General features: G+C 40.9%; 1 protein-coding gene across 2 annotated transcripts in view; it reads left to right on the forward strand.

The window, feature by feature from the left end:
- The first annotated feature begins 1,618 nt into the window (after positions 1-1,618).
- The window catches only part of haus6 (HAUS augmin-like complex, subunit 6), a 46,553-nt gene continuing 21,225 nt past the window's right edge, over positions 1,619-26,946 (forward strand). For both annotated transcript variants that reach the window (XM_048527987.2, XM_048527986.2), the window contains exons 1-10: positions 1,619-1,900; positions 2,117-2,212; positions 4,687-4,765; positions 7,467-7,596; positions 10,159-10,303; positions 12,517-12,582; positions 14,913-14,958; positions 16,011-16,184; positions 18,971-19,158; positions 25,445-25,574. In XM_048527987.2, the coding sequence (XP_048383944.2) occupies positions 1,764-1,900; positions 2,117-2,212; positions 4,687-4,765; positions 7,467-7,596; positions 10,159-10,303; positions 12,517-12,582; positions 14,913-14,958; positions 16,011-16,184; positions 18,971-19,158; positions 25,445-25,574 (1,191 nt within the window). In that variant the 5' untranslated portion in view covers positions 1,619-1,763. The remainder of the gene's footprint in view (positions 1,901-2,116; positions 2,213-4,686; positions 4,766-7,466; positions 7,597-10,158; positions 10,304-12,516; positions 12,583-14,912; positions 14,959-16,010; positions 16,185-18,970; positions 19,159-25,444; positions 25,575-26,946) is intronic.

Consider the following 26,946-nt stretch of genomic DNA (forward strand, 5'->3'; position numbering starts at 1 on the left):
TTTGTAAAACAAAACCATGCAATACTGTACCTCTCACAGAAAGCACTTCACAACAATATCTGCAAAATGATCATATGATGCTGGTGCAGACACACTTTCAGTGCTAACACTGAACATATTCAGGACAAAACCTGCGAAATGATCATGTGATGTCAACACATACTCCTGAGCATCGATGGAATTGCATTATATCCAACACAAGTTCGTATTTCAGAATTAGCAATCCTCTTCATCAGTTGCATTATGGCCAATTTGTATTGCTGGAACACACGATAGCAGAACAGACTGGGTAGTCCTGACAGGAAGCAGGGTCATAGATAGAAACATAGAAGATAGACACAGAAAGAGGCCACATGGCCCTTTGAGCCTTCTCTGCCATTCTTTATGATTCCAGCTGATTGAGTTGGACAATCACCTCATCCTACTTTCTCCCCATAACCTTTGATCCCATTCGCCACAAGTGCTGTATCTAATCACCTCTTGAATACATTCAGTGTTTTCACATCAACTGCTTCCTGTGGTAATGCATTCCACAGGTTTACCACTCTTTTGGCAAAGAAACATCTCATCTCCTTCCTAATTGGTCTACACCGAATCCTCTCAGTGACCCTTTGTTCTAGATACTCCCACCATCAGTAACATCCTCCCTGCATGTACCCTTCCCAGTCCTGTTAGAATCTTGTAAGTTTCTACAAAATCCCCTGATTTATCGGAATACAATCCCAACCTCATCAATCTCTCCTCATACATCACACCCACCGTCCCCAGAATCAGCCTGGTAAACCTGCGTGTACTCCCTCAACAGCAAGAGCATCCATCTTCAGAAAAGGAGATTGCACACAATATTCTAGGTGTAGCCTCACTAAAGCCCTGTACAACACACCCCTGGCTCTTGTACTCGCACCCGCTCAACAATGAAGGCCAATAGTAACTACTAGAGCAGGTGGGCTTGTAATGGATATTGACAGCCGACCTCATCCCTAGAAATCGACACACAGATATGGAGAAAGTGAAGCGAGGAGTGGAGTGGAGTGGAGTGGAGTAGAGTCAAAGATGAACCAGCTGAAGCAAGACAGGAGGACGGAAACCGAAGGTGAACTTCACTTCTTGGGGGGAGGAAAAAACATTCAATTCCAGACGAGAAGCAGAAGACCACAGTGCAACCAGAGCGCCTTATAATTGGCTGCTGATGGAATAAACCGGGTGGTGATTGGGTGCGGCGGGAACGACGTTGTGATTGGTGAAGCGGGGAGCAGGGTTGTAATTGGCGGAGGAGGAGCCCGGATTTAATTGGCGGATCGGGACCTGCTTGTGAATAGATGAGCGGTAGAGCGCGTAGGGTTATGGTTGGAGAAGCGACTCAGACGTCGGGTTATGATTGGCTGAGCGGTACGAGGCGGCGACACGAAGGTGTGTGAAACAACAAACGCGTTTCTGATTCGTCGAGCAGGAGCAGGTTTGTGACCGGCGGAGCAGACACGGAGTTGCGATTGGCTAAACGGAGGGGCGCCTTTATTACGATTGGCGAAGTGGTCCGGAGGCTGATCATGGGCTGTGTAGTGATTGGTCAAAGCCGTGCAGGCGCTAGGTTGTGATTGGCTGAAGTTACGGTGCGGGTGGCAGCGCAGTTCGTTTTTGTCTGTTCGCGCGCTGTCAGCGGAAAACCGTTCAAGATGGAGGCGGGAGAGTAAGAATGTTAAAGTAGAGAGAGAGAGAAAATCTGTTAGAGCGTGTGAGTTACAGAGAGCTGGGTCTGAGGAACCATGGCCAGCTCTGGGCCCGGCCCCTGGAGGAAGGAACGCCTTTGGAGTGGGCTGTTGGCGCTGGGCTTCAACCCGCCCCGGGATGAGGCCCGCCCGGGGCCGAGTAGCGCCGGGAGAAACCGCGTCGTCTTCGGCAGGTATGAGGTCCTGGGACTCGACCCGTGGCTGGGCCTGTTGGCGGAACCATTCCACGCCCCCCCCCACCACGACTCCCCTCTCTTTACCTGGTTCACATTCAGGGGATTGCTTCCCGTGCACTGTTGTTAATGGGTAGCTGGTGGACATCAGTTGGGACTCGCCTGAAGTATCAGTGTGAACAATAACGATCGCGTTCTGTTCTTCCACCCGATCAGGGATATGTTTGACAAACCGAGCATGGAAGCATTTCAAGTCGTCGTGCATTTCTTGTTCCTGCAATTGGACCACAATCGGGCCAGTTCTCTTTTCAGGTAAGCTGAAAGTTTTATTGTTATTGCGATGGCAACTGACTGCAACTTTCTGTTCTTTTGGCTTTGGCTCACTGTTTACAACGAAGGTAAAAGTGATAAGGGAAGTTCGATAATTATTCTTGAAATGGGCAGCTGGTTATTGATAGTTGTCAAAAGCAAAATGTAAGACATGCTTGTTGTAGTTAATGGCGATTTCCCAGCATGGCGCTGGTGCTTTACCTTCAATAATTTTGATTGATAGCTGCTTTCGTTAGGTATTCCAGGTCTTGTTCCTGGTATGCCCCTTGCAACCTTTATTAAACGAGGGCTGATTGCTTGATGATAGTGATTTAGTGAGGGATGTGCCAAATTTTGAGGTTACGGTTGAACAAAATTCTGCTTCTGATGGTTGGCAGTGCCTCGTGGATTGCCAGATGAGACGCTGCACCTGTTGAAAATCTGCCCACATTTTTGGATCATGTTCATGCCACTCAATGAGTGACTCCTGCATGCGAAAATGAGATGACTTTTCTTCGAAATATCCATTCACCGATCATTGCATGGACAGACACATCAGTGATAGGTAGATTGGTGAAAATATACCTAATGGTTTTTCTTTCTCTTCTTAGTGGCTCCCTCCATGTCAGCTCTAAGCCCTGTCTGGTAGTTATGTCCCTTAGTGCTTGGTCAGTAGTGGTGCTACTAGGGAGCTCTCCGTGATGGGTTTTGAATTTGTGTCCAGCATGCATCGTGACCTCACCACACTGTTCTTTTTCTAATTTACGTTCAACATGGAGGAGTATGGATTTGTCTGCTGAGGGAGTGCATTATTTGTTAAACAACAGGTCAGCATGCTCATGATTGATCTACTGCTGTAAAATTTTGGTTGAGTTACCTAGATCAACTCCCTCCTGACTATATGTGTTGCTATGTTACTCCCTCCTCTGAGTCTGTGCTGTCAGTTGGTCAGGATATATCCAAAGATGGTGTCTTCTGACATTCATTATAAGGTGTGATTTCAGTGAGATTGTCTATCGGGCTATTGCTTGACTAGTTTGTAAGGTGGCTTTCGCCAGTTATGGTACAAGCCACACCATTGTAAGGAAGGTTTTGCAGGATCAACAGGCTGGGTCTGCTATTTTCATTTGTGTTATTTAGGCCAAAGCTAGATGTTCAATCTGTTATAATCCATTTTGACTACTTTTTGTGGACAGAACTGAGTGATTTGAATCATTTGGAATCCTATTATTCATTTGAACAGTTGAGATTGTGTATGTTAAGTAGTATCATATAGTATTGAGGCACTAGTGATGAAAAGCTCACATCATATTTGTGACAAGTCTGAAAAGGTAATTTGCATCTATGGTTTATATACCCTTGGAGCTTCACTACTGTGCCACAGTAACTTCAGTAAATTTTCGGTGTGTCCCATTCATGTTAACTTCTGCCACACTGCAGGGGAGAAAAGTTGAGGAAATTCATTCCTTTTGCCAGTCTGTTTAAATTCTAAACTACCTGTAAATGTAGATGGTTTGTTTTGAAGATGGGCAATATAATTGAAAACTTGTGTGTGACAATTGGCTCCTAAGGTTTAATTGTTTGTGTCTTGATTTGTGTGGTGAGCTTACTGTTTAACTCTTGAACTGGGTTAAATGTTTGTTTAGGTTGTCACAAACTGCACTCAGTTTTTCAACCATGGAAATATTGAAGTTATCAGTTTTATTTTAAACATTTTCTAACGTTGCTTTTGGAATTTAAAACAAATTTTCTTTTGGTTCTCAAAAGTAGAATTGTATTTTTGAGTTAATATTTAAGACTGCTTGTATAAATTTACACTTTATGGGATAATACTTTGTTTTTCAGATTTAATTCAACTGTTACTATTTTTCTTTTCAAGACACTCCTTTCCCAATGTGCATTCTTTTATGAGTACCCTCTTAAGTGGGTGCCTGAGAATTGCAATTTCAAGCTGTGAGAAGTTGAACTTTGCCACTTTTCCTGCAAAAAGGAATGTCCTATTGACCATTCTCCTGACTTTTTTTTTAATTCTCTGGAGGCTGTTAAAAGATTCATTTGAATTTTTTTCACTGACCTCTAAATTTGAGTCTTGTTGGTCAAGTCAAATATCAGAAAATAAATCGGAGCTGCTTGTAATAAAGTAAATCAGTTGATGTTTTTAATCTCCTGGAATGAGTGGACAATAACATATCTTGTTGTCATTTATAATTGAATGACAGCAGTTTTTCCTGGGCCATTTACTATTTCCAGTCAGCGAAGTAAGAAGAAATACATCTTACCAATGCAGCCTAAATGGGTTTCTGGAGCATGAATTGAGGTGGACAATAATACGTTTGTTGTGCTTCCTGTTGGCAGTCTCCATTTCAAGCTTGTGCAATTAGCATTCAATTTGCTCGTTTTTGTGCTTAGATTTTTGTGGTTCTTTTTAAAATGTACTTTGTACATAATTTTTATTTAAGTCCTTTCTTTACCTTAAGGGATTGTTGGCCTATTTATGATAAGAAAAGTGCTGCATGCTTTAGGAAAGTGTGCTTTGAGTGGATGAAGAAAATTGCGGTAAGTAAATAATAAACCTACTAATATAGATGGAGGTAACTGCTTCGTGGTATTATTGTTAGACTATTAATCCAGAGACCCAGATAATAACCTGGAGAACCATCATTCCTCACCATCAGTAGATGGTGTAATAAAAGAATCTGGAGTTAAGGCTCTCGTGATGACATGTAGCCATTGTCAATTGTTGGAAAAGCCCTGTAGCTCACTAATGCCCTCTTATGGCCTACAGTTGATTCTCAACTGCCTTCTGAAATGGCCAAGCATGCCCACTGTGTTTTGTATTAATTGCCATTAAGCCTCATCGAAGAAATAAAACTAAATGGATCATCTGGTCATAACCTAGGCACTAGAAAAGACACTGACCATGCAAAATTTTGCTTGCTGACGTCTGGGGTTTGTCCCAAAATTGGGAGAATTGTCTCACTCATCAGGTGACAGTTTGGTATAGTTATACTCATGAAATCATGCCTTAGACCAGGTCCTGAACATCAGCATCACCATTCCTAAATATATCCTGTCCAGCCTGCAGGATAGTCCCAGCCAGTGAGAAATGGGTTGCCCTGGAAGTCCTCATCATGACTTCAGACCCCACAAAGCCACGAGGCGTCAGGTTAAACATGGGCAAGGAAACCCTGCCATTTCCCACATGCTGTCTTTCCCTGGCTGATGACTCAGTAGTCCTCCATATTGAACACACTTGGAAGAAACACTGAAAATTGCAAGGGTGCAAAGTGTGCTCTGGGTGTGGGATTTTAATGTCCATTTACCAAGAGTCGTTCAGCATCAGCACGATTGATGAAGCTGGATGTGTGTTAAAGGATAGAGGTGTAAAACTGGAACTGCGGTAGGTGGTGAGAAACAAACAAGAGGGGAAAAAGGCACTTGACTTATCCATACGAATCTGCCAGTTGCAGATGTATCTATCATTGACTTCCATGACTGTATCTGGAAGAGTGACACCACACAGTCCTTCTGGAGATAAAATTCCAACTTCACATTGGGAATATCCTCCATACTGTGTGGCACTATCATGGTGTTAAGTGGAACAAACTTTGAACAAATTGAGCAACTCAAGGCTGGGCATTTGTCAGATGCTATAGACCATCAGCAGCAACAAAATTGTACTTCAGCGCATTCTGCTACCTCCTGGCCCAGCTAACCCCCACTTGACCGTTATCATGAAGCCAGGGAATCAGTAATGTTTCAATGGAGAATGCAGGATGACATGTCAGGTGTAGAACCAGACATGGCTAAAAAAGAGGTTCAATCTTGTATAGCTACCAAACAGGACTACCTTTGTGCCAAACAGCACAAGCAACATCTGATAGACAGAGCTAAGTGATCCCACAGCGGAGGTCAGATCTAATCTTTGCAGACCTGCCGTATCTGGTGATGAATGGTGGTGGACAATTAAAACAACTCACTGGAGGAAATTGCTTTACAAATATACCTACCGTAATGATGGAAGAACCCGACATGGCAACGCAAAAGATAAGGCTGAAGCATTCGCAGCAATTAGCTATGGTCTATTTCAGCCTCCTCCTGTGGTCCCCAGCATCACAGATGGTGGTCTCCAGCCAATTTTATTTAAACTACGTGATGTCAAGAAATGTTTGGAGGCACTAGTTTCTCTGGGCTGTGGCACCATTCTGGCAATAGTACTGAAGACTTGTGCACTAGAAGTTGCTGCTCCCCTAGCCAGGCTCTTCCATTACAGTTACTGTACTGGCATCTGCAATGTGAAAAATTGCCCAAGTCTGTCCTGTACACAAAACGGGACAAACCCCAACTTGACAATTACATCTGTGCAGGAGTACATCAGGTTTCAAGTCGCTTCCCAGGAGTGTCGCTGACTGATATTTAACAGTCAGATAAGGAGACATTAGAAAGATTGCTAAAAGCTTAGTCAAAGAAGTAGATTCCAAAGAATATCGAATGGAGACTGATCTCAAGGTATTCCAGAAATTAGGGGCCATAGCAGCTAATGGAACAGCAGAATTGGAGGAAAAACAAATATCTGGACAGGCTATACAGAGACTGAGACTTTGAAGGAGTGAGTTGTCTTTTTACTCAATTTCCACTGTAGTTTTTAACTAAGGCAGTTCTCATTTGGCAATCATTTTGGTCAGAAAACATGGTTGAGTAGAACCTGATTTTGAGTTAGTACGATGGCATTAGATTTAATGAGGGCAGAAGATGGCAACGTGGCTCAGAATATATAATGGGCAAGTTTAGTGGCACAAAGGCAAAGATGAATAGATTTTAGTTGTGGTACTGTTAGGTAGAAATGTGATATTTTGTTGGCTTGGCTACCTGAATATAAATTCCTTTTGGGGTCAAATGTGGCTTCTATGTTTCACATCAGCTTCAGGCAATTGCCAGGGAGGATGGCATTAAATAGGAAACTAATGTACCAAAGATGCAACGTCTTACTGGTGGATCAGTGGGAACTTCTGCCCCTCCAGTCTTTCAATCTGACAATTTGATCGTGGAGGAGTGAATGGAGATGTTGATTAGGTAGAACAGTGTCTCTCTTTATTGTAGAAACTAAATATCGCTGCTTTCATTTTGAACAAGAGGCAAGCCTTTCAATGCTATTGAGATGTAATTCTTGTGTGTATTCTCCATGGTATGAATTTGGCCTATATTTGAGGAAGTTAGCATTCTAAATGAGATTATAATTCTTCTGTCTCTCCTCAAGGACGAAGTCGGAAACAATTTTCCGCAAGTCACAGCATCATTATTTCTGTCTCCTGGAGGCCCAAAATTTACTAACTTAATGTACCATTTTATTAAATATGTGCTCGTGTGCAAGTTTCATGAAGCTGCAAGTAAGTACTTTTTGAGTATCCTAAAGCAGTATTTTTAGTTTTGTTTGAACGATTGAGTTGTATTCATTTTTGTTTGTATAGAATGTATACAGTAATGCATGTTCTTCAAAATTAGATTTAAAATAGCATTCCTGGTTAACATAATCAAACTGAGGTACACTGGAAAAGGAGGCCACTTAGTTCATGTGGCCAGTTAGCTTAACATCTGTGACTGGGAAAACGTTACAATCTACTATAAATTATGTAACAGCAAAGTAATTTAGCAATACATAATATCAAGCAGAGTCAGCATAGCATCGTGAAGGAAAATTGTGCCTGACAAATTTATTAGAATTCTTTTTGAGGATGTAACAAGAAGATAAAAGGAAATTGGTAGATGTAATGTATTTGAATTTCTAAAGATATTCCATGGGATTACTTAAGAACTTGTGATTCAGAGGTAATATTAGCGTGGAGAGTGGAATGGCTAACTAATAAAAGATAACGAGTTGGGGTAAAGGAGCATTTTCAGGACGGCAGCGTGTAACTAGTGGAGTGCCACAGGAGCTGTGCTGGGGCCACAATTATTTACAATATATTAATGACTTGCATACTGGAAGAGAATGTACTGTCACCAACTTCTGGGTTGTGCAAAAATAAGTGAGATCGCAGCTAGTAGGGGTTGACATACGGAGTTTAGAGGAATACAGACCGATTTAAGTGAGCAAATATTTAGTAGATGGAATATAATGTAGGAAAATGTGAAGTTTTCTATTTTGGCAGGAAGAAACGTTGAGCTGAATGTTATTCAGTGGAGGAACAACTAAAGGAAATTACGGCACTCTTTGGGTCCTTATGCATCACAAAAAGCTAACATCCAAGTTCAGGTAACAGGGAAAGCAAATGATGATTTTAGAATAGTTTAAGCAAAATCTCCCAACAAGACATTAGTCAGATCATGCTTGCAGTACTGAATAGCTACGTGCCTTTTTAAAAATGCTTAACTAGATGTGGATGTCATTGGATAGATCAACATTTATTGGCCAGAGGACATTGCCACTGTAACACTGCTTATCCAAAAGAAGATACAGGTTTTGGAAGCAGGTCAGGGAAAGCTCACTAAGTTGACCCTACATATGAAGGGATTTTCTTGGGAGGAAATGTCACCTTAGTTTGAGCTTGAGGTTTGTTTTAGAACTCCACTAGTGTGTAAACAGGTCCCTTGGACCAGCAAGTCCACACCGACCCTCGGAGCATCCCACGCAGACCCGTTACCCCCACGACCCACCATATCTGCACATCCCTGAACACCATATGGGAAATTTAGCTTGGCCAGTCTACCTAGCCTGCACATCTTTGGATTGTGGGAGGAAACCAGAACACCCAGAGGAAACCCACACAGACACGGGGAGAATGTGCAAACTCAACACAGACAGTTGCCCAAAGGTGGAGTCGAACCTGGATCCCTGGTTCACTGAGGCAGCAGTGCTGACCACTGAGTTCTTTTGAGTTTAGAAGAATGAGAGCCTTCATCGAGATGTGTAAGGTTCTTGCAGCTGCTTTTCAGAGTGGATGTGGAGAGGTGGTTTCTCCTGAGGGAGAGTCTGGACCAAAGGCAAAATCTCAAAGGGGACACTTGAGACCAATATGAGTAAGAATTTTATCCTGACTGTAGTGAACTTGGGGAATTCTTCAGAGGATTGTTGAGGGTGGGTTGTGAAGAAAATTCAAGCCTGAGATTGCCTTCTCAATTCCCTTAATGATCAGAAATCTGCCAAAGAAGCGAAATTGAAGGTTTGGATTAATCGTAATGTTGTTAAATAGTGAGCAGACTTGGTGGGCCAAATAACCCACTTCTGCTTCTGTCTTGGCCTTTTGCCCATTGAGGTTTTTATTTGAGGGACAGTCTGGAATGATCCATTCCTTCCTTGTATCTCTACATTTGTTTTCCTCCTCTTTTTATTTAGTTTCCTACCGTTGACTTGAGTCACCAGTAGGGTGATGAATACTCAAAAGCTGTTTTGAAGCACTGGAAAACAATTTTTAGTGTTGTATAGAACTGATTTGCCTTGCCAAGAAGATGGGCTTCTCTTAAAACTGCCCCTGAAAAAGAACATCATGTCACTTATAAATTCTAACGTAGTTTCATTTTGGGAAAAGTCATGTATTCTTAAGTATCAAAAATTGGAATGTATTTTAAGAGGAACTGCAAGAGGTATATGCAATGACTACTAATAATACTAGCCTCTGGAATTCACTACATGTTTAAAACAAAACAAAAAAGGCCAAGACCAAAACATTGTATAGTTTCAAGAAGTAGTTAGAATTAGCACTTGGGGTTAAAAGGATCAAAAGATAGAGGGGGGGGGGAAAAAACAGGAGCAGGCTATTCGGTTGGATGATCTGCCACAGTCATAATGAATGGCACAGCCAATTCAATGGGACACATTATGTTTCTATAGTACTTACTCTGTTTTAAAGGGTGTTCTGTGAATGTGTGATTTTTTTTGTGTCAGACCTCTAGCATTGATCGAATTAGTATGTTTCTAATTTGTTTGCTCCTCCCCATGGTACTAACAAAAGAAGATAGTACCTGGAAAACAATGACATTCAATGGAAAAGAAGATGCCAGTTTATCAGCAATGAAAAGTTGTATTGCAGCCAACTGGTTTTTGGAAGGAATTCAGAAAGAAGCTTTTGTTGTTGGAGAATACAAGAGGAGGGAAGAGTAAGTATATTGATGCTTGATTTTTCTAATGTACAGAATTTTGTATTTATACTTATGAAACTTAAGGATACACCAGAGTTGTTTGCTTCTCTTTGAAAGCCAGTACAAAAGTAACATTGGAATCTTAACCAGAAATATAAAGCAACAATTTTTTCTCCCTTTTTTAAATGAATTTTATTTCTTGTAATAGCTGTTTAGCCCGTACAACTCCAAGCTTTCTCTTTGCTCCCACTGACAGAACATTGGCATCTTGGACATTTTTCTTACCTTTATAACACATGCTGTTCATTTGCATCTTTCATCAAGCTATTAATGGACCAATTTTGTTTTTAACTAGGTGCAGTGTTAATCTTTTATTTGTGCTTCTGTAAAAGACCTTGGAGAACTTTTAGTGTCGTTATGGGTCTATCTCTTTCCTTATTCTCATCACTAGATAATGAGTAAATTGATTTGTTATATTTTGCTTCCCTGTTTTACATAAAGGAAGAACTGTAGACAATATCTTTTTCCTTATGAAAATCTCAAGGTCTCTTGAGGAATATTGCTGAAATGTAACTTCACTTCAGGGGTGAGAAAAGAATTCTCTTTCGTACAGCACTAGTACAGGTTGTTAGCTGCAGTTTTTACAGATTTTACTTTTATAGTCTGGCATTCCAGGTTTTGTCATTGGTTTGATTTATTACTGATATGTACTGAGATACAGTGAAAAGTATTGTTTTGTCTACTAACCAGACAAATCATACCTTAAGCGTAACAGCGTGATAGAACAGAATGCAGGATATAGTGTTACAGCTAGAGACAAGTTGCAGAGAAAGATCAACTCTCATCTAAGGGGTCCATTCATTTGGTCTGATAATACAACAGGGAAGAAACTGTTCCTGAATTTGTTGGTACATTTTCAAACTTTTTGTATCTTCTGCCTGGTGGAAGAGGTTGAAATGGGGTATAACTGGGATGGGAGGAGATCTTTGATTATGTTGGCTACTTTCCTGAGACAGTCAGGAAGTGCAGATGGAGTCAATGGAAGGAACACTGGCTTTTGTGATGGACTGGGCTGCGTTCATAACTCTAATTTTTTGGCAGTCTTGGGCAGAGCAGTTGCCATACCAAGCTTTGATGCATCTAGATAGAATTGTTTCTGGTGCATCTACAATAATTGGTAAGAGTCATTTGTGGGTCTAACAAGTTTCCTTTCTGCTAAGAAAGTAGAGCCTTTGGTGTGCTGCTTGACTGTACTGTCGATGTGGATAGACCAGGATAGATTGGTGATATTTCTCTGAATTTTAAGCTTTCAACCACCTCTGTCCCTGCACAATTGATACATAGGCATGTGTCTTTTACTTTGCTTCCTGAATCAATGACCAGCTGCTTCATTTCGCTGATATTGAAGGAAAGATTGTTAGCTTTACTCCATATCACTAAGTTCTCTATCTCTTTCCTGTACTCTGTCTGATCGTTGTTTTGAGATCCGACCCAATATGGAGGTGTCATCAGCAAATTACTGATCTGTTCAACATTTACTGATGCTGACCCTGTAACTTGGTGTGATTTCAAAATTGTCACGTTCAAAGAAAAGTTAGTTCAGTTTTGAGGAAATCATTTAACCAAGCCTCAGTTGACAGTGGGGATTGGGGAAATGAAGTTTCTGTTTAAGACAAAGGCTTGCATTGCAACTAACCAACACATGGTCTAGCTTAAGGTAAGTAGAAAGTCATCAATGCATCATCTTGCAGAATAAGTGCAGTTCTAGTGTTTAGGAATTTTTCTTATTATGGAGACCCCTTTTATTTGCCTGGTGTTGTGACACCATAGTTAACATTTCATAATGGTCAGTGGGTACATCAGGTGTTGATTGGCTGCTGAGAAGCTCCTGAAAGATTATTGCTAAGTTCAGTGACCCAATTGTAACAGCCATCTTTGGCTTTTCAATGTGTGTTTGAGAGGTCCCTTTGTGTTATCATTGGCTTTTACTCCTTTCTTGATTTGTCTCCAAGAGAAGCACTGATTTGACTATAAATCACAGGAGCTGGATGTTATGGAAGGCGTACAGGAGAGAGAAGATAAGTTCACAGTCAAATCAGCTGTAATCTTTTTAAATAATGGAGTAATTTTGAGGGACTGAGTGGTTTACTGTTTCTTTTCTTATGATGTCCACTTAACTGTTCATTTGTGATAACCTCAGCATTATTAACTACTGTGATTTTTGCCTTCAGATTAATGGTTAAAGAAAATGCAATGTTGAAGAAACAGTACGCAGAAATGAAGGGTCACCTGGAAAAGTAAGGTGCCATTAGGGCTTTTTAATTTTAACTTAATTGATAGATCTTAACCAGATCGCACAACCAACTTTCAGGGATAGTTGGTCCAGTTCTTGTCTGTCTGTCGTAAGTTTTATATGTCCTGTGTGGGGAGGGATTGTGGAACAAAAATGGCCCAGATCTTTTGCTCTGAATCAGAAACCTTAGAGCAAAGAAAAAAGTTACCATACCTAACTTCCAAGAACTTGTAGTCCTGCACTAAATGTAGAATCCATCCCAGCAGTTGCGAGCACTGAACCATGGAGGCATTATCAGAGGAAATCTCGGCAGAAGCCATGCCCTGCTTTGTGACAATATCAGTCTCATCCCAGTTGGAAGTTCAGTTTAGAGGTCCCAGTGCCTTTGTGCCAGTTATTCAGAGAGTAAATGGGCAGGAAAGCTGGCAGATGACTGGGTGAGTAAGAGATTAATCAGAAGCTTCAAGTATTTGTACAATTACTATGCGTCGAAAGTCCAGAAAGATTTTGATGATTATCTTCCAGTCTAGGGCGATCCAGAGATTGAAAGATCTGGGCTGTTATCTCAGTTGCTTTTTATTTGTTATTCCCCTGATATCCAAATTTGTTAGAACAAAATTTTTAATATCTAACATTTTGAAGTGAAGGCACAATGCGGGTATGAAGGAAGGATAGTGTTGTACGGGATTAATTTTTTAACAATCTGAGTCTTAGTAGCTTTTGTACTCTGGCATTGATTTCGTTGTCGGGTTTGAATCAGAACAGTCTTGCGATGAGTGAACAAGCTCCTCTCTTTGCACACTTCTTGTTGGGATACATAAAGATTTGTTTTTTTTCTTTTCAAGCACCAGGCTATCATCTCCAATAAAAATGCAGTTATTGAGCTTAACTAGAAGTAATTAGGAGCCAATCACAAGGTTTTCCGGTGCTTAAAAGAACAAATTATTATTTGGTAGTGCCAATGAACTAATAAAGATGAAACATTCAATATTTGGCTTTTGTGCAGGTAGTGTAGGGTTGCATTCTGTATGTACACACAGATGTAATGCTAAGAGGGGCAGTGTCAGAACAAATCTAGATAAAAGAATATATGGCGTAAAGTTCTTCAGTTGTGTCTGATGCTGGGGTTGGTTGGATGGTTTCTTAGATGCGGCCAGCAGGAGTCAATGTTGTAATTAATCTTAAATTTTTTCTTCCCATGGGAAACAAGTCCATTTGTTTTAGAAAAAGATGAGGAGGCAGCAACTCGACTTTGAGTCATCTCCAACAAACTACTCAATGTCCCTTAAAGTTATAGTTTCACTGGTATATCCACTGATATATTTCTTCACTGAGTCCATCCATGACAACTATGCTGTCAATTTCCAGTACTTTTGTTCCTGACTGTAATACGTTTTAACGGGTATGTGGAGTATTTCCTTTTTTGCACTCTGCCCCTGTCGTGGAACCAATTACTTTGTTCTGTCTCCTCCAACTTGAGGTGACTTTATAGTAAGTTGTCTGTCTTCTCTCAGTGCAACTTGTAACAGCTCAAAGTGTTTTCTTAAAAAATCAATTGCAGAATTAAAAGCATAACTTAATGACAAAAGTATACCCTCATGCCAAATTTTCAACTTGATAGTTCATGGCATTATCCTCATCGTGTAAGATACTTTTTCAGATAGGTTGAATATTTAAAACTAATTGACACGTTATGGTACTCTGGAGGTGTTTGTGACTTCTCACTGCTGATCTCCCCTCTTACTGAAAGACCACTATTTACATTCCTGTCAGGGGAGTGATTTCACATAAGCCTTTCCATGTAAATTGCTGTTGAGTTGCAGGAATGGGTTTACAGCATGTCAGTTACTTATTCTCAACAGATTTTAATCTGTCATGGTGCTTAGCATGAAGTAAACTGAAATGTGACGTCTCTGAAAGTTTTCTCTATAATCTGTATTGCTTCCACTAATGAAGTGCAGAAAGTGCAATCTGTGGGGAGTAAGTGGTGACGTTTAGAAAGTGTTTTGTAATGGGCCTGTTTACAACAGGTGTGTAACAGCAGTAACTAGTTTGAATCTATTCACATATACTTTAGAGAAAACAGCTGACACTTTAAACTTGATCATTTCCATCTTTTCTCCCTGCTCAAGTCCCTAATAAGTTTTTACTGCAGGACCACAACTGACTCACTTGCCGATGTTGAATAGAAATGATAAATAATAATTTTTCTCTGAAATGACTGGCTGTACCTAAAATTTCTAACACTTTACCTGAGTTACCTGTGAATGCAAAATGATTTGCAGATTTGAATTCGTTTAACACAATTCTTACAGTTTAACTTCTTTTTGTCAGGGTTATTTGTGGCTTTACTGAAGCACGTAATCAGAAACAAGAGGAGGTTTGTACAGAATCTTTATTTAACATCACATCTTTATATTTTTCACCATTAAGATTGTTGACAACACTTTTGCTTTACTTGGTATGTTTTTTGTTCTTGATTTAAATTAGGTGCAACATCCTTACCTCCAGTGACCTAGTATTAAGGAGCAGTGATCACATTCTTTTTATTTAATGTTTGAATGATTGTTCCAACAAATATTAAAAACTTGATTACGACAAGCCACTGTGATCTTTTTGGCTGGTTTTAGAATTGTTGGCAATATCAAAGTGTAAATTGCTAAATGTGATTTTCTCTGTGCTATACCACGAACCATTGAATGCTCTTTTCTTTAAAAAAAGTCATGCTTTCATCGTAATCTTAGTGGGTATAATTTCTTTTTATGTAGCTTTTATTTCTTGCCTGTCTATCCAATCTGTTTTTTCTTCAAAATGTATGAAAGTTCGAAAGACATGAATTAAATATCAAGTATAAGCAAATTTTAAGGTCTTTGCTTAAGTCAAGATCACTAACTTTTCCGTTTTGCATTCTGTTATTTTTTTTTAAGTGTTTGCTTTCATTACTTTTTGAAGTTTGTCTTTTATTTTCATACAACTTTGAAGGCATTCTCTGATGTAACATTAGCTAAGGAACCTATACCTTTTTGTTTGATACTGCTTTTTCACTGATTTTTTCTTCAGATTGATCAAAGGCTTGCGTATAAATAGTGTTCCTGTTGTGGTTCTTGCTGAGGTTACTTGAATTCAGGTTTTAGAATTGTAGTACCTCTATCTTTAAAAACAAAGTGAATTTTATTACAGTAGCACATTTTCTGATGACTGGGCACTCCAACATGCTTAACAACTACACTAATGTAAGAAACATGGCAGGCCAACATGCATACAGCAGACTCTCAAATGTTAGTGCGATCAGGGTAATTTTTTTTGTGATGTTGAATGAGAGGGATCAAAATGGTGTTTACTCAGTTTAGTTGTACAAGTAAAGATTTATCTTATTAATGTGAGTACCATTGAAACTTTATTAACTTATTGCACCCCAAACCTGTTATTCAGCTACGTAAAATGTGGAATATTGTAACAGACACAATGTCTGAATTAGAAGAAGAAAAGGAAGTAATTGATTCATTATTAGATGGGCGAGTGGATCTATACACTCTTGATGGAACAGATGTCACATTAAAAGTACCTAGACAACTCATAATTAAGATTGAAGAAGAAGCTGATCAGGTTAGTACATTTTATGCCATCTCAAATGATATGAACAGCTTTTACATTGGAGTTTTCCATTACAAACAATGCACTCATTGCTGTAATTACATTCCTGAAAACTACAATTATCGAGTTTTGAGAAGATTTGTAGTTCAGGTTGAGGTTCTGGATGTGAGTTTGCTCGCTGAGCTGGAAGGTTAGTTTTCAGACGTTTCGTCACCATTCTAGGTAACATCATCAGTGAGCCTCCGACGAAGCGCTGGTGTTATGTCCCGCTTTCTATTTATCTGGTTAGGTTTCCTTGGGTTGGTGATGTCATTTCTTGTTCTTTTTCTCAGGGGACCATCCCCTGAGAAAAAGAACAGGAAATGACATCACCAACCCAAGGAAACCTAACCAGATAAATAGAAAGCGGGACATAACACCAGCGCTTCGTCGGAGGCTCACTGATGATGTTACCTAGAATGGTGACGAAACGTCTGAAAACTAACCTTCCAGCTCAGCGAGCAAACTCACATCCAGAACTACAATTATAAATTGCACAAAATCAGGTGGAGAATTAGTGTACTTGAATGGCCCAATTTTTGCAAGTGTGCATGAACTAGCCTTTGTGTGAAGAGCACTTAACATTCTTGTTTTTTGTCTGATATCTACCCAAAAACTTAGAACAGAATGATATGTTGGAAGAAGGAATTTTGGCCTTCATTGCGAATTATTGAACTGTAATTGCTGTTTTTTTTTAGATCCTCTGACTTAACACAGGCTCACACGTGGGTCTGGGTTATGGGCTGTGCATCACACCTGAGCTTTTGCTCTTGCAATTAAATTTGATTGCTTTTTCTTAGCAAATGGAGACCATAAAAGCAGTCATCTGCGGATGAATTAGATAATTTGTAGGTTGAGACAACTCATGAATTGGGAGAACAAATATTGATTACATATTTGGTAAAAGGAAAGTAGGAATAAATAAGTTGATTCTTCTGTGGTCTGTTGCAACTTAAAAAGTGCCCATGAATCAACAATTTGTGGTGTATGTCAATACCAGATTTGAAGGCACTATAGCATATCCAGGCTTTCAAATGAAGTGGTAAAGTGAATTTTGAGAAGTCCATAAAAGGATATGGACAGATTGTGATTTCTTGCTATATGAAAGAAAATTTGGGACCTAGAAATCAGTCTCACGTTAAAGTCAACCATTTTGAATCGAGGCAAGAAATGTCTTTACATCAAGCTTCCATATCTTTGGAAGTTTCTATAGTGGGGGTTACAGAACCCGCACTCCTGATGGTCTGAGACAGAAGGGCTGACCGCTGAGCCACTGTGCCACGAGCAAAAGATCCTTATTTTATACTCCATTTCCAAAAAAAAACAGAGCCTAATACATTCTAGCTTGTGTTTATTGCTGTGTCAGTTGGGCGCTCAGGAAGAGGTGGAGTTTGGTTGGGGAGGTCATGGGGTGTTGGAGACAAAGATACCTGTTGTACTACTGAGCAAATAAACCACTTGGGAAAAGACTTGTCATGATTTTAGTCCTTCCATGTGGGAAAAATTCAAATCCAAAACCTCAGGGACTAAGCTTCATCTTACAACCAAGACCATGATCACAATTCAATGGATACCTTCAAATAGGTTCATAGTGCAGAAAGAACAAACAATGCAATTACAGATGAAGTTGCTTATTCTTTTGCTCTCTCCCTTCTACTCCATTTGGTGTTCAAATTCTAATTATGCAAATACAATAAGATTTCAAGTGTTTTTTTTTGTTTAAAGCTGAGTACTTTGCATGCACTCATAATGTCGGACACCGTATAAATAGACGTGCTAGTGGAAAATACTGCATTTTAATACCATTTCTAGATGATCATGGAGTTGTGGGAAATAGTGAGAATAACGCTTCTTTACATTCAAGGCAATTGATTGATTCAAGTGAAATTTTCTCAACTGGTATCTGCAATGTGAAATTATAGATTTTGACTAGGTTTTTTTTTCTTGAATCTGATTTTTAACTGACAACTGCATCTGCCTGACCAATTCAATGCATAGCACAGCATGCTCAGGATTTTTAAGTTTGAGGGGCAGTTGGAGTCACCACAAAGCATCAGGATGGATAATATTTTTCCAGATTGTAGGTTGCACAAGATGGTCACCCTATTGGGCTTGAGAGATCAGTATGCACCTTGAAGAGTCTTTGGGATATGTGTCTGTCCTACATACACTCTGTCACTCCTAGCAGGCTCCAGTACAGTGACTTGGTGGAAATGTAGTTACTAGAGGAGATTCTGTTCTGAAGGGAACAGACAATTTTCTAACTTGTAAGAACATAGGAATAGTCTGTCTGTCAAGATTAAGGCAGAAGCTCTGAAATTGAAATCCTCCTGTCTGATTTTTCAGAAGTTACGGAGGTAGTTAAAATCAGGACATTGAGAGAAGTAATCTCTATACCCTCAATGCCACATGCTGACAGAATAGAATGCAGTTTGTATGAAGCTTGGTACAGGATGGAGGGCTTTTGATTGGCGATCGGGGGCAACTCTAGGACAGGAGGCACCCATTCAAAATGTCCAACTTTAACTTGACATGGATTGGAACAGTATATATAGTGGAAGGAACAAATAGATACGTAAATAAGTGTAGCCAGTGCTAACCAAGATAGGAATATGCTGGATGGGTGTGAACTAAAATGGACAGGAATGCAAGAACAGGATTTAAAAGCTTGAACGCCAATCATGAAGTGTGAAAATGTGATATCGTGGCATTAATGGAAGTAGAAAAATAATTTCCTAACAATGTTTGTTTATTTACAGATTGGTGACTTGTACAAAGCTGGTAAACTGAATCTTGCAGCAATAATCCAGCTATGCAATTCATGTCTCTCTCTTCATGAGAGTCAGCATAACCAAGTGGGCCCAGCAGAACTAGAACAACATCATCTTACCTTGGAAAAATCAGCAGAGTTCCTGAAAACTGAACTAATTGAAATGAAGGAGAAAAGGTGAATACATAACTTAACCAATTAGGGTGTATTACTTTTTTAGAGTGGTTGTTAGAGAAATGTGACCTGGTGCTACTTCGTGAGTAACATTCATATTGTGTTCTATTAAAATCTGCTAAATGTGACTTATTAAACTTTACTGCAGCATTTTGACAATGTGTTTAGGGACTGAAGGCTTTATGTTGAATCATGTGCACGTTATCTGTCTGTTAAGGGAATTGCATATTAGAAATAGAAAACTAGCACTTAATAGACCTGAGCAACAGTAAAGACATTTGAGAATGATGTAGAATTATTGTATTCCAGTAGTGTTATTGCAAGACTACAGATGCAAACGTATAAACAAAATTAGTATAAAAATTGTCACGAACAACACAACAGCGAAACTGAAATGAAATATAGGTAACGTTGGAAAAATAGAACGCCTAATTGGGATTTAAATTAGTGTTCAGCTCCATTGTAGGAGAAAGCTGAAGTCAGTGTGCAAGAGCTTAGTTTTAAGTAGTTACTCATCCTAACTATTTCTTCTATTCATTGCTAAATTGAAATCATTCCAGTTCTCTTTCCTAATCCATAATTCTTTCAAAGTCTCTAGCTGTGCCCTCTCAAAAGTTATTATAACCAATGCGTATTTAAACGTTTGAAAATTATTGACATCTTTTGCTTACTGGTGACCTGAGCATGTTCTACTGTCTCCTGAGATGAAGGCCCAACCAGTCTCTGCTTGTTGTCATCCTCCGCCACTTAGTTAAGCTTCTATTTGCCTTGAACAGCTTCTCCTTCAATTTTGTTCACTTCCTCCAGATAAAAGGAAAAATAAATGGGCTTCTTTAGGCTTTAGCTCTTTCACTCGGTAGAAAGGCATCCCATCTGCCCTTGCAGTCCAAAGACCTCTGGCAGCATTGTTCACACCCACAAGCTACCTAGCAATCAATCAAATAGTTGCTGATAGCTTCCAAAACTTTTCAAAATTCAGAAAACAACAAGGAGCTTGTTGCCATTTGCATCTCATTTTTGTGAGCATCCTGTTGTGCTGGCCTGTCTGCAATTGGCCACACCCTCGCCTCAACCACCATCTACTTTATACAGAGTAGCAGTGTAAATACAACTTGCAACGAGCTTCAGTAATCATTAGAAAAGGAACAATTCCTTTCTCCAGTCCTTGGTTTTAAAGCAGACTTTTTCTCATTTCCTGGACACCACCCCCATGCCTCCTACCCTCCCTTGACCTCTTCATCTCCAACTGCCGTCGAGATATCAACCACCTCAACCTCTCTACCCCTCTCACCCACTCCAACCTCTCCCCCGCAGAACGGCAGCCGTCCGCTCCAACCCCAACCTCACCATAAAACCCGCAGACAAGAGTGGTGCGGTGGTAGTATGGCGCACTGACCTCTACATCGCCAAGGCCAAATGCCAACTCTTCGACACCACCTCTTACCACCCCCTTGATCATGACCCCACCCCCGAGCGCCAAACCATCATCTCCAACACCATCCATAACCTCATCACCTCAGGGGACCTCCCACCCACAGCCTCCAACCTCATTGTTCCCCAACCCCGCATGGCCCATTTCTATCTCCTTTCCAAAATCCACAAACCTGCCTGCCCTGGTCGACCCATTGTCTCAGCCTGTTCCTGCCCCACCGAACTCATCTCCACCTATCTGGACTCCATTTTCTCCCCTTTGGTCCAGGAACTCCCCACCTACATCCGTGACATCACCCACGCCCTACAGCCCCTCCAGGACTTCCAATTCCCTGGCCCCCAACACCTCATTTTCACCATGGACGTCCAGTCCCAATACACCTGTATTCCTCATGCAGATGGCCTCAAGGCCCTCCGCTTCTTCCTGTCCCGCAGGCCCGACCAATCCCCCTCCACCGACACCCTCATCCGACTAGCCGAACTCGTCCTCCCCCTCAACAGCTTCTCTTTTGATTCCTCCCACTTCCTACAGACAAAGTGGGTGGCCATGGGTACCTGCATGGGCCCAAGCTATGCCTGCCTCTTTGTAGGTTACATGGAACAGTCCCTCTTCCGCACCTACACAGGCCCCAAACCCCACCTCTTCCTCCGTTACATTGATGACTGTATCGGCGCCGCCTCTTGCTCCCCAGAGGAGCTCGAACACTTCATCCACTTTACCAACACCTTCCACCCCAACCTCAAGTTCACCTGGGCCATCTCCAACACATCCCTCACCTTCCTGGACCCCTCGGGTAACCAGCTAGAAACTGACGTCCATTTCAAGCCCACTGACTCCCACTTAGAATACACCTCCTCCCACCCACCCTCCTGCAAAAATTCCATTCCCTATTCCCAATTCCTCCACCTCCGCCGCATCTGCTCCCAGGATGAGGCATTCTACTCCCACACATCCCAGATGTCCACGTTCTTCAAGGACCGCAACTTTCCCACCCACAGTGGTCAAGAACGTCCTTGACCGCGTCTCCCACTGTTCCCGCAACACATCCCTCACACCCCGCCCCCGCCACAACCGTCCCCAGAGGATCCCCTCATTCTCACATCCCACCCCACCAACGTCCGGATACAACGTATCATCCTCCGACGCTTCCGCCATCTATCTTCTATCCCCACCACCCAAGCTATTTTTCCATCCCCACCCTTGTCTGCTTTCTGGAGAGACCACTCTCTCCATGACTCCCTTGTCCGCTGCACGCTCCCCTCCGACCCCACCACACTCAGCACTTCCTGCGGTTGCAGGGGAAGGTGCTACACTTGCCCCCACACCTCCTCCTTCACCCCTATCCCAGGCCCCAAGATGACCTTCCATATCAAGCAGTTGTTCACCTGCAGATCTGCCAATGTAGTGTATTGTATCCGTTGCACCCGGTGTGGTTTCCTCTACTTTGGGGAAACCAAGGGGAGGCTTAGGGACCGCTTTGCAGAACACCACCGTTCGGTTCGCAACAAACAACTGCACCTCCCAGTCGCGAACCATTTCAACTCCCCCTCCCATTCCTCAGACAACATGCCCATCATGGGCCTACTGCAGTGCCACAATGATGCCACCCGAAGGTTGCGGGAACAGCAACTCATATTCCGCTTGGGAACCCTGCACCCCAATGGTATCAGTGTGGACTTCACAAGCTTCAAAATCTCCCCTTCCCCCACCGGATCCCAAAACCAGCCAAATTCTTCCCCCCACCTCCCTCCCACTGCATCACAAAACCAGCCCAGCTTGTCTCTGCTTTCCTAACTTGTTCTTCCTCTCACCCATCCCTTCCTCCCACCTCAAGCCACACCTCCATTTCCTACCTACCACCTCATCCCGCCTCCTTGACCTGTACATCTTCCCCATACTGACCTATCCCCTCCCTACCTCCTCACCTATACTCTCCTCTCCACCTATCTTCTTTTCTCTCCATCTTCGGTCCACCTCCCTCTCTCTCCCTATTTATTCCAGTTCCCGCTCCCCATCCCCCTCTCTGATGAAGGGTCTAGGCCCAAAACGTCAGCTTTTGTGCTCCTGAGATGCTGCTGGGCCTGCTGTGTTCATCCAGCTCCACACTTTATCTTTTTCTCATTTCTGACCGCAGCATTCCAACCCACTGGGCTACTGCAAAGACGTCAAGTCACCCGAATATTCCTGGATTCATAAAATTTGAACATTCTTTTTAAATGCACACTTCCCTAATTTACCTGTGTTCTAGATCCAGACTGACATAAAACATGGGCCAGGTTTCTCTAATTGAGAATAATTTGTATATAAATAATTATATATAATAATTTGTAACTAAATAGACTGTTATGAACCATTAGCATATAATTCTACTAAATAGAACTGTAATTCACTTTATAAACTTTCCTCCTCACCCTGTCAGTCGTGGGGGTTTGGGAGCACAGATTATGGGCAGAGCAAAAACTGGGAAAGCAGTCCAGTGGTTCCTGTTCATATAAATTATTGTCATGATTCTTGTGCTGGTCAAAATGCTGCATTTCTCTTATCCTCATCTAGATGCTGGCAGAAGCTTGAGGCTTGCTAGAGGTGCAGGGTGGCCAGTTCACTGAAAGATCTCTGACTTATTGATTTTTGGATTTCATGTTTCCATATTCTGTATCTGAAAAGGCTCTTGTGCAATGGTATTGTCTCTACATTTGAGCCAGGAAGTTTGTGCTCAAGTCCCATGTTCTCTAGAGGTGTGTAATAACATGTTTGAACGGGTTAATTTGGAAGTACTTATTTTCTGTGTCTGAATCTTCCTTTCCCTTTTGAAATTCTCTCTTGATTATATGTAGATTGACAGTCAGATTAATTTTTTTGATGTCAATTGACTCCCACAACTGCCTCTGCTAGTCTCACTTTCAAACAGTGCTAAATGTTTTATGCCATGTTATGGTTGTTTGCCCCAAGGGTCTCTTCCTCTGAAATTCTTTCCTAAATTTGCCTCCTTATTCATTATAGACCCAAAATAGCCTTTCCTTAACATGTTGCTCTCTGAAACTGACATGAATCCAGAGACTTTTTCTTCATGACTATCTTTGCCAACTTGTTTGTTTTCTCCCCCCCCCCCCCCCCAATCTGCGTGAAAACTAAATTACTCTTTTTTTAAAATATAGCCTCATTAGCTTGTTGTCTGTCTGCCTCTGCTGTCAGCTTTTATTATCACTTACAATACCATGATAGGTTTCCCCTTGTCCTCCTCATTCAGTGCATCAGTGTCTGTACTAGAGATCATTTTCTGCCATTTTCCACCATCTTCTGGCACATCTACCTGTTTTATTTTTTTTGGCAGGGTTTGTTTACCCCGGCATCCTTGTTTTGTTTCTTAACTGCCTTCGGCATCCTTCCCTTCTTACATTTTCTGCATTTGTAGGAGAAGTAACATCTTAATTTTTTTTAACTTCCCTACTCCTTATAGCCAAAATATTCCTTTGAATGAAACCGAAGCTTACTCTCATTTCTGTCCATTTTACTATTCATAATGTAATATAGTCAATATTAATGATGAAATATTGATTGGGTGACCTCATCTGGAGTATCTCTGGCTCAGTTCATAAATCTGAGCTTCTGGTCAGCTGTCATTTTAATTCTTCACTTTCCTTCTTCTATCTCTGCGCCCTGCAGTGTTTCAATGAAGCTCAACCTAATCTTGAGCTTAGGTTAGCTGTTTTATTGTAGTATTCGGCACATTTCTAAGCTCAGCATTAAATTTTACAATTTCAAATCACAATTTCTGCCAATAATCATTTCCCTTTAATTTTACTGATAATTAATTTTCTAAAGGGGAAACTGGACTTGTTTTTGAACACTGGCTGGTCTTCATTCTGCCATTTATACCTCCTGTGGACAGCATCCTTTGTTTATATATTTTTTAAAAAAAACAGTTTCTGGAAATGCTCAATTTCCAGCATATGTTAAGCCTTTCTTTGCTTCTTTGCATGTTCCATTGCTGCCCATAACTCTTGCAACGTAATCTTCTAACCTGACTTGTCTTATTCTTTTTTCCCATCTTTTCATTCCTCTATCAATTTATTAAATTGCATTTGAATTTTCTAGCCTTTCCCCATTCAGAAGAAAGATAACTGAGTCAATATGAATTCTGTTTCTTTTTTCACAATACTGCCTGCTCTGCTTGGCTCTTCCAACATACTGAACATTTCTTTTATACTGGATTTCCATTTTCTTGGCAGTATGTGTTTGAGAATCTAATATTTTGAATAAAAACGCAAATCATTTTTACCTTAACTATCAGTTTGTTTGTGTTCTGCTAATGGTGCAATAGTTTAAGGTCTGTTTTGAAATATTATGTTGAAGCTGCTTGTGCAAGACATAAATTGACCCAGTGCTTTTCTTTGCGTTTTTCGTGTTGGTCTCCATTTTTCTGGTTGCACAGCATGGATTTTTAGTTTCTCTAAATGCCTGTGTAATTTCAGGCTCGATAAGTTGATTATTTTTTAAAATTTCAGTTTGTTTGGGGTGAAGACTTTACTTAATTGCATCCATTAAATTTTGTATTTCTGTAGGTTGAAATAATGGTCTGTTATATTTCTAATAACTTTTCAAAATTTTACACAAGTAGCTAATCCCAATTATTCATCTTGCTCTGAGTCTATAACGCAAAATGTTTTTTTTATTGCCAGTTGATGCTCTAACTACTTTAGTATAGCTAATTCGTGATCTAAGGATACTTTCAAACCACTTACTAATGTGTTAACAGTAAGCATTTGTCAAGTAGTAAGTATATGAAAGATCACTTTATTTCTTAGTAATATTTAGCTGCTGGATTTTTGGTTATATTGAAACATCTTTTATTCCCAGCCAGAAGATAATGCAAGAAGTTTTCCCATCAGTGCAAGCATCCATAGTTAAATTGGAAGCTGCATGGGATAAGAAATGGGAACAGTACTCCAGTAGAACTGGTTATTCGCCAGTGAGAAGAAAATATCCCGTAAGTAGTGAGATGTGAATACTCTCTCTTTCAGTTGTCAAAACTCGTTTAGCATTTCAGCACAAATAGATTTTCTGCGATTGAATCCAAATATATAATTTGTATCAGAAGAAAATATAGAGTTTTTGATGTGAAGGAAGGTCAGAGGAATTAAATACAGTAGCCTCAACGTAACTTATGCAAGAAGGGACATTGGCGGCAGTATATATGGAGGGGAGAAAAAAAGTATTTGAGCTTTTTGTTAATAGGGCCCAATATGGGACATCTTCTAAAAGAAGTTGAGCTGATTTCCCTGGAGTTGGCAAATGAAGAGCTCCACATTGAGATTCTGCTCAAGGCCCCCCTCAAATATGGAGTTATGTCCATTCCAACTGTTCTTCAGTAGTGCAGACTAAGGAACGCAAATCGTGTCCCCTTTCACAGCATCCTGCTGCTGTATTCTGAAATTTAAAGGTCCTGACGGCCAACCTGACAATTGTTATCAAAGGCTAACTATATAACATGATGTTTAGCCAGTTTGGAAGTGTACAAGCTAAGTAGGATTCTAGATGGGTGGGATTGTGGTGCTAGATGGTAAGAGGGGCTGGTAAGTGATACTAGTATTTTTAGGGTAACTTAGCGTGGACTAGGGAAATTGGGCTTGGCAAGGTTTGGGTAATGTGGGAATTAGGTTTTGAGGGGTCTGTGTCCAGCAGCAGGATGTTTGGATCATACCTGGCAGTAGGAGTGGGGAGTGGGGTCGAGAGTGTTCGATAGATAGGGGAAAGAGGGATGTTCAGGGGTCTGGTCAGGCCTGAAGTGATTTAGAGGATTCAGGAATTGATTTAGACCAAATCTGGTCCTGGCCAGGGTTTGGGAGCAGGGTCTGATCGGTTCTGAAGAAGGTGACATGATACCTGGCCCGGTCGGGGTGTTTGAGTCCTGGGCTAGGTTAATTTGGACGTGGTGGATGTAATTGGGTCTGGGGAGGTGTAGTTAGGGATGTGGTCAGCTAAGTATTTGTGAGTTGGAATGTGAAAAGATGGCAGCAGTTCATTTTGGTTTGGGGTCTGGTAGGTGGAATGGGAATAAGTTGGGGCCAGTGATGGAAGGGAGAAATTGGATTTGGTGAGCGTGGTGTGGGTCTATTAAGTTGTCTGGGGTTGGGGTGGGGGGTGCATGCTGGCAATCTGTGCAGGGATCGTGGCTTAGTTTGTAGCTGATTTTGTGGTGGGAAGGGCATTTGGATGTTAGAAGGTGGAGTGTCATGGGTTTTGCAAATGTAGTTTCAGGTGTGCGCTGGAAGAATAGTTTAATAGATCACATTTAATTATCCAATTTTTCCTGAATCATAATTTTTGCTTTAATTTCATCACAAATTTCATAGTTTCCC

The sequence above is a fragment of the Stegostoma tigrinum genome, chromosome 3 (genome assembly GCF_030684315.1).
Source record: "Stegostoma tigrinum isolate sSteTig4 chromosome 3, sSteTig4.hap1, whole genome shotgun sequence".
In the NCBI taxonomy this organism is placed as follows: domain Eukaryota; kingdom Metazoa; phylum Chordata; class Chondrichthyes; order Orectolobiformes; family Stegostomatidae; genus Stegostoma; species Stegostoma tigrinum.